Source organism: Sorex araneus, chromosome 1 (assembly GCF_027595985.1).
Source record: "Sorex araneus isolate mSorAra2 chromosome 1, mSorAra2.pri, whole genome shotgun sequence".
In the NCBI taxonomy this organism is placed as follows: Eukaryota; Metazoa; Chordata; class Mammalia; order Eulipotyphla; family Soricidae; genus Sorex; species Sorex araneus.
In genome coordinates this window covers 301,507,191-301,521,132 of record NC_073302.1, presented here as the reverse complement: position 1 = coordinate 301,521,132, position 13,942 = coordinate 301,507,191, and the positions used below count along the sequence as shown (strand labels likewise).

The following is a 13,942-nucleotide window of genomic DNA, read 5'->3' as shown; positions in this document are numbered from 1 at the left end:
CCCAACACCCACATCACCATCACCACCATTCTCACCACTACCACCATCAACACACCATTCTCACCAACATCACCATTCTCACCATCACCATTTATCACCACCATCAGTAGCACCAACACCATGATCACTACTACCTTTATCATCATCACCATGATCACCATTACCATGATCACAACACCATGATCACCAACACCATGATCACCAACACCATGATCACCATCACCAAGATCACCATCACTATGATCACCAACACCATGATCACCATCACCACATGCTCACCATCACCACCAGCACTATAACCACCACCCCGGCATCTCCAACTTTAAAAACACTTTGCCCACAATCCCACAAACCTTACTCGTGGTTCTTCTGCCTCTCCTGAAGGTCTGGCAAGGCAGGCAGCAGTGCACTGCCCGGGGGTGATACCCTGTTTCCAAAGTCCTTTGCCCAGGGCTGGGATTCTGCATGGACAAGGCCGAGCTCGGACCCTGGCCTCCAGGACGAGAACCAGGCCTGTAGCCCCCTCGGCTGCATTCCCCTCTCTCCCCTTTGTTCTTGTCACACACGGTGGCCACACTTGGCTGTGGCACTGGGAATCACAACAGCAAGGACAGGGGTCACACCTGAGAGTGGGGTGCCGGGGTCAAATGCTTGGCCTCAGGCATGCAAGGCCCAGGCTCTGGCATGGAGGGAGACCCATCCCAGGCCCGGGGTTGCCTTGCATGGGTGACTGAGTCGTTCTGATTCTTGTTGGTTCCAGTGACGGTGCAGGGGATCAGGCCCGGTCTCCTGCAGGCTGGCAGACCCCTCTCAGCCCCCAGACCACGTTCACCCAGGAGGTGGCAACCCAGGCCTGCACTGAGGCGCCCAAGAGTGCGAATCGGCATGACTTGCTCCCTCCTCAGTCACTCCCACGGGGCTCAGGCATGTGGCCGGAATGTGCTGGCCCTGGTGGGCCGATGCCCACAGTGGATCCACGCTGTCCTGCAGGATCATCCTCCACCAGCTCCGACACAGGTGAGGGGCTGCTGGTCCGCGAGAGGGCACAGAGGCCAGACTGCGCCTCCCCCTCGAGGGCCACATCACCCCAGTGTGACACACAAAAGGGAGACGGAGAGGTAGTACAGGGCCTTAGGCGCTTGCCTGGCTCATGGCTGACCCAGGGTCCACCACTGCCTCCACGTGAGGTCCCCCAAGTCCTGTCAGGAGTCAGCCCTGAGCACCACCAGGAGTGATCCCCAAGCACAGAGCCAAGAGTCAGCCCGAGCACCACCAGGAGTGATCCCCGAGCACAGAGCCAGGAGTCAGTACTGAGCACTGCCGAGCACAGAGCAGGAGTCAGCCCTGAGCAGTGCCCGGGTCAGCAGCATCTCACCCCATGGACTTCAGGTCCGAGGGACAGGCAGTCACACAGACAAGGCACCATTTATTCCTTATAAAATATATTTCATATGGTTGCTGTAAAAACATTACATTTCACATTTCTCTTTTAAAAAATTTCGTAACAGTAAAAATAATACTTGGAAGACAGCTGCGGGGGGGGGAGCGGGGGGGGCACTAAGCCGAATGCACAATGTGGTTTCATCTTCCTCCACTCCTGCTTTCTGTCTGTCTGTCTGTCTGTCTGTGCTGGGCCGTGCCTGGCCGAACCAGAGCCGGCGGGCCCAGGAGGGAACAGGACCAAGTGCTTCCAGACATCCTGAGCACCCCAGCCGACGTCTTGGGGGGGCCCCGGGGGCGTGGGTGGGGGTGTTGGCACACGCCAGCCGCCATCTGCCCCTCCGATGCTTTTGGGCCAGCTCAGAACCTCCCATCAGACTCCGTGGTCAGCCCAAGTGCTGGGTGGCTCTCGGTGGAACCTGACCGTGGGCTGGACCCAGTGACCGAGCCCTGGGCTCGGCCATCACAATCCCAAAGGCTGTTCCCCCAAGTCCATCCAGCACAGGAACCGTCCCTGGAAGCAGAAGCTTGCAGACAACTGCTTGGCCGGTCAGCGCCGGTCCTTCCCGGGACCCCTCTCTGTGTTTAAGTTAGCTCTGCCCCCGGAGAGGGGGTCCTGGGGAGCGGCAGGGGGACGGAGATGAACAGCCCTGGCCTCCCCAGGCAAGCCCCCTCCCCTTCTCCAGCAGAGACAAGCAGGGCGACTCCAAGGACCCACACGACAGCCACAGGGCGGGGCCTGGGCTCGAAGCCCCCGCTGGAGCACAGCCAGAGGGGCCTGGTCGGCGGGTCCGAGCGATGCCAAGAGCCCCCCATCCCCACGGCTTCTCTCGCCATCCCTGCTGTCTCCATGCAGACGGGGGAGCCCCAAGGGAGATGTTCCGTCATCAGGGCCGCATGGAGGGGGCAGCTGTGAAGGGGCGGAGAGAGGACACGGGTCTGGGGACGGTAGAATCGACAGGGGTCTGGGGGCGGTGGAGTCCCCCAGCCCGACCTGGGAGCGAGCCTGGGAAAGTGCCTATGTCCATTTCCCACGGGGACCGGGAGACGAGGCACGGAACCCCCACACGGCTTGGACGAGCCCCAGCTCAGCAAGGGCGGGGCGCCTCTCTCGTGCCCCGCCCTGAGCCTCAGCTCAGCCGTCTTCGGGGTCCTGAGGGGGCCCACAGACCCCCGAGCGGCGGCTCCTTTCCCCGAGAAGCCACCACTGGTGACTCGGCAGACTGGACGATGCCAGGCATGCACACCAGCCACACGGACCATCCACCCATGCTGGGCACGCATGCCAGGTATGCCCAGCTGAGGCCCCGAGGCCAGTGTAAATCAGAGTCCAGAGTGGCTGAAGCTGCCTGGCCCAGGGAGAGCAGGGGTGGGGGGGGGTGGAGGGGGCTTCTCTGAGCCCCTAAGGGCACCCAGCAGGCCCTAGACACCCCCAGTGGGCGAAGGCTGGGTGGGCCTCGCAGGGCCAGCTGTCCTCACTCAGTTCCCGCCTGAAGCCCCAGAAGCAGCCGGCTTCCTCCAGGCTGCCCTCCAGGCTCCTCTGCCTCCCTGGGCCAGGCCCCTGTGCTCATGGGGGGACCCATGCCCCAGAGGGACAGCTGGGCACTCTCGGGCACCACACTGGCGTGAGCGTGGTACAAGTGCGCCCCCAAGTGCTGGCAGAGAGGGGGGGTGCAGGCGGGAGAGAAGGCGGGAGCTCGAGACGGGGCCGGCCTCAGCCGCCCTGTGATAGCAGGTGCAGTCCTGGGAGCCCACATTCAAATGGCAGTCACCCCCAAGGAGGTGTCCGGCCGCCAGAAAGGCTGCTGAGTGGGCACGAGCCCCTGCCCCAGCCAGGCACTACACCCACCAGCTGGCATCAGCCAGAAACAGGGGGAGAGACCCCCACGTGCCCACAGTTCCCTCGGGAAGAGCGGAAAGCCAAGAACCCCCGGCCCAGGAGTCGGGGCGGGGGTGGGGTGGGGGTCCTCATTCTTTGGTCTCTGGTTCATGGCAGAACACCCCTGGTCAGGCGGGGCTCGCTCCTAAGTTTAGGGGAAGAAAATATTTCTTTTCTTAAAAAACAAAAATCCCAAGTTCCGGGCAGGGGCGGCGTTCTGCGGGAAGCCCCGGCCCGAGTCCACTGCTGCTCTCGCCTTCAGTCCAGGAAGCGCTGGCACGCCTTCTTCCAGCGGCAGGCTGTGCACCACTGCGCCCGCTGCTCCACGCCGTACACCTTGCGGCACTTCTTGGCCTCACCACGGCCTTTCCTGGCAGAGTGGGAGGACACCGTCAGCCGCCCACAGCCGCAGCCGGGCAGGAAGTGGGGGGCCGCCAGCCTCCCCCACAGCTCACCGCGCTTCCCGATGCCGGAGCCCCAAGTGTACTGGACAGGACAGGAGCACGGGCACAGAACACAAGATCAGAGCACGGGTGCAGACGACAGGGCCAGACCACAGGGTCAGACCACAGGCACAGACCACGGGGTCAGACCACAGGGTGAGACCACGGGGTCAGACCAATTACAGGATGAGACCATGGACACAGGCCCTGGACACAGACCACACATGCAAACCATGGGATCAGACCACAGGCCAACCATGCGTCAGACCCTCGCACCTGGCACTGCTCTGGGTCCGGGGTGGAGAAGTGACAATCAGGTGAGACTTCACGGCAGGAGGTGGCGGCTGTGGCTCGCTGAAGCTGAGCGAGCGGCTCCGGCCCTGGCCGATGGAGAGAGAGGCTGTGAGCGGGAGGTGAGTGTGCGACCTACAAGGAAGGCTCTTTGGGGCAGGGAGTGGGGGGCAGGGGGAGGTGTGGCCAGAGGTGTGGACAGAGGCAGGTGGGCAGTGAAGAGCACCAATGGCGGGTGTTCCTGCCTGCCAGGGAACTGTTTTCTTTCACTTTGTTTTGGGGCTACTCTGGGCAGGATTCAGGGCTGGCTCCTGGCTCTGTGCTCAGGGCTGACTCCTGGCTCTGTGCTCAGGGCCGACTCCTGGCAGTGCTTGGGGGAACCCAGTGCCAGTGATGGAATCCAGGTCAGCCTTTTACCAGGCAAGCACCCTACCCGCTGTCCACTCCTCTCAGGCCCCAATCAGAGAATGTCACGTCCAGCTGAAACCCACAGTACCTGGTTCTGGACATGTCCACATTACAGCAATCGAGGCCCCTGGTCCCAGGCATCCTGACCACCCAGAGGTGCCCACTTCTTCCTCTCTCGGTTTCTGGCATCTCCTCCCTCTGCTGCCTGAGACCCCCGGAAACCTGCTTAGGCAGGACAACCTGGCCTCATCCCCCCTGGGTCTGGCCCTGACCCTGACCTTGGGCCGGGGCCCACTCTGCAGACGCCCCTCACCCTCCCGGGGCCTGGGTGGGAGCCCCGAATGAGCACAGGACACCCGTGGACGGGGCCACCTACCGGAGAGAGGGAGGCAGCCGTGGACGGGGCGGCCCAGCTTACGCTGGTGTAGATGTGCGGGGACACGGGCGTCTGGAAGGATGGCACGGCCTGCGGGACACCGGGGGTCAGCCTGGGGGTGCTCCCTCCCAAACGGCTGCTTCGTCTCCATCCTGGGGCCAGCCCAGAGCCCGGCCTGAGAGGGGATAAGACCGCCCCCTCCACCTCTCCAACCAAATCCATCACCCGATCACTCAGGTCTTCAGCCGGAATGTTCTAGAACCCACTTAAGAGTAAGTGACCCGAAACTCAGGACTCTCACTCCGATCTTTCCTCTGGGGGGGGCTGAGAAAGCTTTGGTGTGGCGGGGTGGGGGGTTGCTGGCAGCCCTGGGGGACTCGGGCGCCCAGGAGGTGCTGGGGACCATGAGGGCTGCACCCGGCTGCTCAGGGGACCGTGTGGCAGCGCAGATGGAAACCAGGCCGGGCGGGCCCTTGCCAGCCACACGCCCTCCCGCTGCTGAGGCCCGCACAGGGAGAGACAATGGGGTCCAGTGCGTGCCCACCCCGCCCCGTACCTGGTAGGCGTGGTCGGCCTGAATGTGCCAGAAGGAGCCGGGTGCCGACTTGCTGAGCGTGCGGGCGGGCAGGCGGGGCTCCGGGCTGCCCTGTTCAGGCCCCGAGGGCGGCACAGGCGGGGGCAGCAGGGCGAGGGGAGCACTGGCCGCGCCGGGGTTGGGCACGGGCTCAGCGGCCCCCTCCCTCGCCTGCACCTCCGTGTAGTAGAAGTCCTCCTCCCGCTTGAACTGGTCGGACCCCGCCGTGTCCCTGTCGGGAGAACCCGGCCCAGTTCAGGGGCGCGACCCCTCACTTCCAGGATGAGGGATACTGAGGCACCGGGGGCGGGGGGAGGGCGGGGAGGGCGACAGGGGAGCAGGAAGGAGCCCCTGCCCCTCCCAACAGCCTCTCCAGGGAAACACGTGCACATGTGGGGTGGGGTTCCCTCCTCTGACCCCGAGCAGGGCTCCAGAACCAGTGCTCCCCAGGTTCCTGCTGAGGCCGACCCACTCCCACTCCCGCAGGCACTGGGGCTCCGGCCGGTACCTACCCCAGGTGGAGGGTCCTCACGTGTCTCTTGATGCCCACGGTCGAGCGCAGGACCTTGCCGCAGCTGGGCCACAGGCATTTGTACATGACCTTGACGGAGTTCTGGTGGGGGTAGGAAACGCGTGACTGGGGTCTGCTCCCCCCAACCCAGAGGGGACCCCCGGCCCGACACCCACCCCACCACGCACCTTCCGTTTGCGGGGAGCCGGTTCGTCCAGCAGGAACGCGTCGGGGTCAGTCTCGAAGCCAGCATCGGTCTGGGGCGAGCCAAAGGCGTCACCCAGGTACTTGGGGCTGGCCTGGGGGTGGGGGGGCGACGGGGTGGAGATGCCGCTGCTCCCGCTCCAGTGCCCGCTGGTGGTGCTGCTGCCGCTGTCTGACACGTCCCCGCTCTCCTTCCACGGGTCACAGGTTGCACGGGACACTGGGGGGCGGGGCGGGGAGCCACGGGTCTCAGCCCAACGCACGGCTTCCACCCAGAACGGCCCATTTCAGGGGCCACCGCAAGGACAGGAGCTGACGCATGAGTGGACACATGTGCGTGTGCTGTGTATAATGTTGTATGTGTGTGTGTATGTGGTGCATGCTGTGTGTGTGGTATAGGTGTAGCTTATGTATGTGCGGTGTGTGTGAAAGGTACAGGTGTGTGTGCTTGTGTGAGTGCATATGGTTCAGGTGGTGTGTAAACGTATATATAATTGTTTGAGTGAGTGCCTATGGTTCAGGGGTGGGGTGTGTAAATGTCAATCTAAGTGTGTGTTTGTGTGCATGTATATGGTACAGGTGTGGGTGTGTGCAAATGTATGTGCACAGGTGTGTGTGCTTGTGTGAGTGTGTATGGTACAGGTGAGGTGCGGGTGTGTGTAAATGTATGTGGTACAGTATGTGCTTGAGCATGTGTACATGGTACAGGTGTGTGTAAATGTATGTGCACAGGTGTGTATATATGATACACGTGTGAGTGTGTATAAATGTATGTGCACAGGTGTGTGTTTGTGTGAGGGTATAAGGTACAGGTGGATGTGTGTAAATATATGTGTACAGGTGTGTCTGTGTGAGTGTATAAGGTACAGGTGTGAGTGTATGTAAATGTATGTGTAAGTGTGCAGTACAGGGGTGTGTATTACACAGGTATAGGTGTGTAAAGGTACAAGTGTGTTTTGTATGGGTGTATGTGTATGGTATACACGTGTGTGTGCTACAGGTGTGTATGTGACATAGGTGTGTGTATATGGTACCGTTGTGCATCTGTGTACTGTATAGGTGTGTGGTACAGGCGTGTGTGGTACACTGTGTGTGAGGGATAGTTGTGCGTGTATATACAGGTGTAAGTGGGGGCTGAGAGCGGCACTGCCCCCCACACGGGGCAGATGCAGATGCCCACCCTCGGGACACTTCCATCCCTCACTCTGATGCTGCCACAGGCGTACGGAGCAATGGGGTGCTGACTTGGGGCACCCACACTGGGCGGGCCTGTCCGTCAGGGGTGCAGAGACAAGCCTCCCTAGATTTCTCCCTCTGCGAACCGCACGTGCTCCCCGAGGCCCGGCTCACTCCTGCTGGACCAGCCCAGAGCCCTGCTCCCCACCTCCAAGGTGCACTGGGGGAAACTGAGGCAGTGATGGCCCAGCAGCCCCGTCGCCAGGCTGGGGCTTGACCGGGATTAGTTGCAGGTGGTGGGGGGTTGGTCCCGGCCTCTGTCCTCACCCGAGAAGCTGGCCTCAGCGCCCGGGGGGCTCTGCAGCACGGGGCTGCAGGACAGGGACGTCAGCACCATGGCCGCCATCATCTCGTCCATCTCCACTGCGTCCGACTTCCTGTGAAGCCCAAGAGGCTGTGTGAGCTCCTGGCCTCCCCGTCACCCCCCACGCCCCGATACCTGCCGGGCTGCCGCCAGCGCTCCCTGCGCCAAAGCTCTGCCCCTGCCCGGTTCTCGCGGCAGGCGCCCAAGGCCGCCCCCCCTCACCCCAAATTCACCTGCGCCCCACTGCTGAAAGCACAAAGCCCACCTTCCCTTCCCATCTTCTAGTTTGCTTGTGTTTTGGTGTGGGGCCACACCAGCTGTGCTGAGGGTTTACTCCTGCCACTGCGCTCGAGTGGGTTCAAGGACCATAACACGCACACAAAACCCATAAAGTCGCATTCTTGGGAAGCAAGACCTCAGTGGCTGCCTCACGAACACGCCAGCAGGAGAAGGAGCGGGGAGGACTCCCAGAGGCTGGTCTACTCCCGAGCGGCACGTGTGCCCATGCTCGAAGGTTCTGACCCGCTGCACTCTGCCACCCGGCTGGGAGCAGCGAGACCAGCTGGGTCACCCACGAAACCAGGGAAGGCACCCGTGGCTGGCGTGGGGTCCTGGCGCTTTCCTTTCCAGTGTTGAGAGCAAATGCTCTGTCAGTCCGTGGAACACACGGACAGACGCGGTCCTGGCCACAGGTGCATCGACACGGTGCGCCCATGCATGATGAGCGTGGGCCCTGCGAGAGCCCGACCCGGCGTCTCGGAGCAACACGTGAGGAGGAGAGACACGAACAGAGGGACACGGACAGAGGGACACGTGCTCCCCGTCCTGGCCCTCGCATCCACTCCCAGAGCTGGCTGCTCTCCTCCTGATCTATTTGATTTTGGTTTTCTTTAAAATCTTTTTCAGAAACAAAGATAAGCAGGGGCAGGGAGGGTGCTGGGCAGCGGGTGCTGGCCCAGCAGGAGGCTGACCGGGGCAGGGTTCCCGGCAACAGGGCCCCCGCAGCCCCAGCCGCTATCCCTGCCCCGGCTCTGGGCAACACATCAGGCGATGAACTGCGGGAAAGCTGAGGTCCAGGCTGGTGGGGCTCCAGCCTTCCGAGCACTGCTGGGAGCACCCACCCCCAGCAAAGAAGAGAAAAAAAAAAAAAAGCCAAGAGTACAAGAGTGTATGACCCTTTCCCCAGCCTCCCCTCCTTTGCCCTCAGGGAGTCTCAGCCCTGGGGCAGTGTGTCCCTGGGGCGTTCTCATGGCCTTAACCGCAACCATGGCTGTGGGCAATTGGGCCGCAGGGGGTGGCTCAGAGCCGCAGGTGGTTTCACAGCCTGGACACGTCCAAAGGACCAAGGAGATGGTTCAGGGAGAAGATTCCAATACGAAGCAGCAGAGACAGCAGTGTGTAAGCAAGCTTTGCTCGGGGCCAGGTTGGGTCTGGCCCCCCACCCCGCTGGGTCCCCCAAGACACCAGGTGTGGCCCCAAACAACAAACACAATTAATAATAGTTTTTTTAAAAAAATCCTGAAATCCAGGCAGTGGGGAGGGCGTTCCACATGGCCAACCAGGGTTTGGTCTCCGGCATCCCATATAGTCCCCCGAGCACTGCCTGCAGCAATTCCTGTGTGCAGAACCAGGAGGGACCCCTGAACATTGCCAAGTGTGACCCAAAAAGACAAAAAAAAAAAAAAAAACACCTGAAATCCTAGTGTCCACTGGTGAAGTGTTACTGACACACCCCCTGCCTGGCCCCAGGGCCGGCTGTGGCCATCCGCCTGGCATCTGGTGACTGAGACACCCCAAACCTCCACGCACTCCCCAGGACGCCAGTTTCCCGCGTCTCACAGGCCGATGACTCTCTTCCGGATTGCGTGTACCGCAGGGGAGTGATGAGTGTAGCGCTGGCATCGCCGTGTGGGGAGTGAGGCAGGGGAGAGCACTGCAGCGCAACAGTCCTGGGGCAAGGACGCTCCCGGCACAACCCGGCCCCCAGAGCACCCCCAGGAGAGGTCCGCAACAGTGGCAATGAAAACTAATCACAAACAGCTGGAGAGAGCACAGCCTGGCCATGCACGCGCCAACCCGGGTTGGGTCCCCAGCACCGCACAGGGTCCCCTGAGCCCAACCAGGAGTGACCCCTGAGCACAGAGCCAGGAGTAAGGCCTGAGCACCTCCGGATATGGCGCCAAGACACCCCCGTCCCCCAAATAAAACCATTCTCGGCCATACCCCAGGGCTCCTCCATGACTGAGTTCCGGGGCGGCAAGCACTGACTGCCCTGGTTATCTGGGCCCTCTCTGCCACCCACCCGCCCGGCCAGCGCCCTCCTGCCCCCACAGGCCAAGCCCCGCACCTCTTTGGGACATCGATGTTCCTGGACACAGGTCTGTAGACGGGGGTCTGGGGGCCCGGCTCCGGGGGGGCCTGTGCCTCAGCCGTCCGCACCTCCTGGGCACGGCCACGCCCCAGCGGCCTCCGCTCCGCCAGCCCCGCGGTCACCGGCTCCTCTGCCCAGCTGTGCTCCAGCAGCCCTGGGGCCCCGTGCCACACAGCCACCTGGGGGCAGAGACCCGTGGTCAGAGACGCACCTCGCCCGCTGCCCTCTCCGGGACCCCCACCCCACCCCAGCACATGGCTGCGGGAAACCACAGCCCACACCCCCCGGCCCCCAAGGGGGGCCGAGCAGACCTGCCCCCTCCCGGGATTTCTCTTCTGTTGAACGGGGCTCTGGACCCAAGTCAGATAGACGGTGATGGGGCCGGAGAGTGCAGGAAATGGGGGTGCTGGCATGTGGGAGGCCCCCAGCCCCCACTCTGCATTCCTGGGGTCCACAGCACCACACCATCGGGCCCACACCATGGCGTCTCAAATCCCTAGGAGTGGCTCCAAGACCAGCTGGGAGGCAGAAAAGTATTTTTTAAAAAACAAGCAAGTCAATAAAAGGCAACAGGGGCTGGAGCAATAGTCCAGCAGGTAGGGTGTTTGCCTTGCATGCGGCCAACCGGGGTTCGATCCTCAGCATCCCATATGGTTCCCTGAGCACCGCCAGGAATAATTCCTGAGTGCAAAGCCAGGAGGAACCCCTGTGCATCGCCGGGTGTGACCCAAAAAGCAAAAAAAAAAAATTTTTTTTAATAAAAAATAAAAATAAAAGGCAATAGAAGGACCCCCAAGACAGGAGAAGCAAGATAGCCCCCAGCCCCCCAAAAAAAATCAGCCACGACAGCAGAGAGCTGAATGATCAGAAAAAAAATCCAAACAGCTACATCTACCTGCCTGCTGTCCCCAGACCCCCTCGGATCCCAACCTTCCCGCTGACGTGGTGCAATGCAGGGAATGGACAGTCACCCTAGCTGACCACACACGGCAGGGGCCTCCTGTGGGCCCTCAGGGAGGGGGTGGGGGAGCTGTGCCAAGAGAGGGGGCCGCTGGGGACCTGTGTCGGGGGAGAGGAAGGCTCCCAGGGGCATCTGCCCGGGGGAAGCTGGAGACTGAGGCAGACGAAACACCGGCGGGCTCCGGCTTCCACAGCTTCCAGGGGCACCGGGGTCCAGACCTGAGCGGCCGGCCACTGCAGGCCAGTGGCTGCGGCTCCTTCTCTGGCTGTCTCAGGAGCCGGCCGCAGCAGGAGTCTGTGTCCCAGCCATCCCCGCACACGGGACAGTAGAGCCCCCACCTACCTTCTGCCCGGGCTGGAAGGCCGTCGGGGGCAGCCCTGCAGGGCCAGCAGCCTGCAGGGCCTCCCGGGGCTGCTCGGGGCAGGGCGCGTCCTTGGTGGCCGGCGCCTCCTCCGGCACTTCGACCTGTGGCTCCAGGGAGGGTGCGGTTCCGGGGGGGCCCAGCACCCGGGCGCCCAGCAGGGACCGCTTTCCCAGACGCCGGGACAGCGCGCTGGCCATGCTCCTGCCGTTCCTGTGGGGACAGATAGATTGCAGCCTGAGACGGCCGCGCCGAGCTCATGGAGGGCCCAGGGGCCTGGGAAACTCGACTAGCCCCTCTTCTGGCCGGGTGGGGGACGAGGAGAAAGTTCCAGTAAGCAAAGAGCTGCCCCAACACCACTGCCCGCACGTGATTCTGAGAAGCCCTCGGGGGGACCCATTTTTATGCTTCATTTTAGTGACTGAGGTTCTGTGGAGTCCAATAACACTGACGGCTCCCAGGTCCGGGATTCCAACTCAGGCTTTGATCCCTACAAAGTCGCCGTCCACTGTGGGGGGAGGATACATGGCCAGGACACTCCGTGCACGCAGCCACCCCAGATTCCATCCCTGGCACCCCACAGGCTCCGTCCCCGACCCTCTCCCACGGCCGTGCCAGGAGGGAGGCTAAGTCGGCTGAGTTTCCCAAACCACATGTCCACCAAGGAACATGGGCAATGCAAGGCGAAATGCTTTGGTGCTCTCTCTCTCTCCCCTCACCCCAGCATTTAATTCCAAATTTCAAGGGCTGGAATGAGAAAGCCAACACCTCCTCCAGGAAGCCCCTGGAAAGCAGAAGCAGGGATCCCGGTTTGAGCAGAGTTCAAGGAATCTCTTACATGCCTGGAACTGAATCAGAACACCCAAAGGGGGGCTGGAGCGATAGCACAGTGGGTAGGGCGTTTGCCTTGCATGCAGCCAACCCAGGTTCGATTCCCATCATCCCATATGGTCCCCTGAGCACCACCAGGAGTAATTCCTGAGTGCAGAGCCAGGAGTAACCCCTGTGCATCGCCAGTGTGACCCAAAAAGAAAAAAAAAAAAGACCCAGAACACGCAAAGGGGGACAAATGTCAGGTATGGGACCTTCACCAGGACCAAACACCCTGAGAAGCTCTCTCTCCCCCCACGGCCCCCGACTTCAGAAGCGGCAGCCACAGAACTACCACCGGACACCAGAGGGCAGCACGTACCCGGAGCCCACAAACCGCCCTTCTCCCACCAAAAACAACCCAGGGGCCGCCCCCACTTTCCAAACAGGAAGTTTGAGGTTTCCACCACCGAAATCGAAGAAAGGGTAGTTATTTCCAAAATTCCTGGCCTTCCCGCCTGCAGACAGAGCCTGAAGGATCTGGCCCGAGGGCCGGGCAGCGGCTTCTCTGAGTCTTTTCTAAATTAAAGCAGGTTTGTGCTTTTTGTTGGGGACCCAGGGCAGCTTGAGCTGGATTTGCATGAAGCTCTTCGCGGGGAGTTCCTGTGGAGAAGGGGTGCCCTTCCTGCTCTGGCCTCTCTCAGCTGCTTACCCCCGCCCCCTCCTTGAAATGCGCTTTCATTCTTTCATTTACAGGAGGCCCAACTTTTAATTTTTGAATTTGATTTTACACAAGTTAAATTTGTAAATTGCATTTGTATGTAAAATACACAAATCTTAATTTTCACGTGCATTTTATTATTTGGGGGCTGGGTGGGGGCACCACACACCTGACAGGGCTCAGGGAGCCATACACAGTGATACGGTGCCAGGGGCCCACCGGGGGCGGCCACAGGCAAGTCACATGCCCGACCTTGGGGACCCCAGAGGCAGGACAGTGGGTAAAGTGCTCGCCTGGGACGCCGCCAACCTGGGCTCCATCCCCCGCACTATGCACAGAGGTCAGGAGTGATCCCTGAGCACGGTGCCAGGAGTAAGCCCTGCGCAACTCTGGGTGATTCAAAACCCCAAGAAGGATAAGTGAGCCCCGACCAGGGGTCCCCACTTCAGTGCTAAGTGTGGCCAAGCTTCTGGGGTTTTCCTTGACTGACACCTCGCAAACGGCTCAGCAGGAGCCCAGTGGGCGAGCCCCCCACCTTGTAGGCACAAGGCCAGCTCCGCCCTGGTGTCCAGGGCGATCCCCAGTGCCACAGCCAGGTGGGGCGGTCCCTCCTGCACTCTGGGCAAGTGTGAGGACCCCCCAGGCAGCGAGCAGAAGGGAGGGGGGCTTTGGCTGCAGCCCAAAGGGGCGTCTGAGTGCTCCTGGGCTGCCCCGGGTCCCTTGGTGTCATGGGGGATGGCTGTCCCAAAACAGCCGACACCAACAGGCACCAAAGCCCACAGCTGCAGGGGGGCTGTTTCAGTCCGTGGTTAGAGGGTCACACTCGTCCAGGCTCAGGTGGTGTCCAGGGGGGTACTGGCAGCCCTTAGTGTGAGCCCCCCAGGACACCTGGCACTGGCGAGGGCAGGAGGATGGACGGCACAGCCCTGTCCCTCTTTCAGATGCAGACCCCTGCTGGACATGTGACATGACATGGCCGGTCCCTGTGCTTGTGTGTGTATGATTGTGTCTGTGAGTCTGTGTATGTGCCTGTGTCTGTGTGGACATGCATT

At 61.6% G+C, this 13,942-nt stretch overlaps 1 protein-coding gene across 1 annotated transcript in view; it reads right to left on the bottom strand.

Annotated features, from left to right (window-relative positions):
- Window positions 1-1,409: 1,409 nt before the first annotated feature.
- Window positions 1,410-13,942, bottom strand: part of ZNF395 (zinc finger protein 395) — a 28,421-nt gene continuing 15,888 nt past the window's right edge. The window contains exons 2-10 of the mRNA XM_004614743.2: window positions 11,341-11,572; window positions 10,014-10,216; window positions 7,630-7,739; window positions 6,111-6,346; window positions 5,924-6,024; window positions 5,394-5,643; window positions 4,838-4,927; window positions 4,039-4,142; window positions 1,410-3,689 (exon numbers count right to left, since the gene is read on the bottom strand). Coding sequence (XP_004614800.2) covers window positions 3,578-3,689; window positions 4,039-4,142; window positions 4,838-4,927; window positions 5,394-5,643; window positions 5,924-6,024; window positions 6,111-6,346; window positions 7,630-7,739; window positions 10,014-10,216; window positions 11,341-11,559 — 1,425 coding nt within the window. The 5' untranslated portion in view covers window positions 11,560-11,572 and the 3' untranslated portion in view covers window positions 1,410-3,577. The remainder of the gene's footprint in view (window positions 3,690-4,038; window positions 4,143-4,837; window positions 4,928-5,393; window positions 5,644-5,923; window positions 6,025-6,110; window positions 6,347-7,629; window positions 7,740-10,013; window positions 10,217-11,340; window positions 11,573-13,942) is intronic.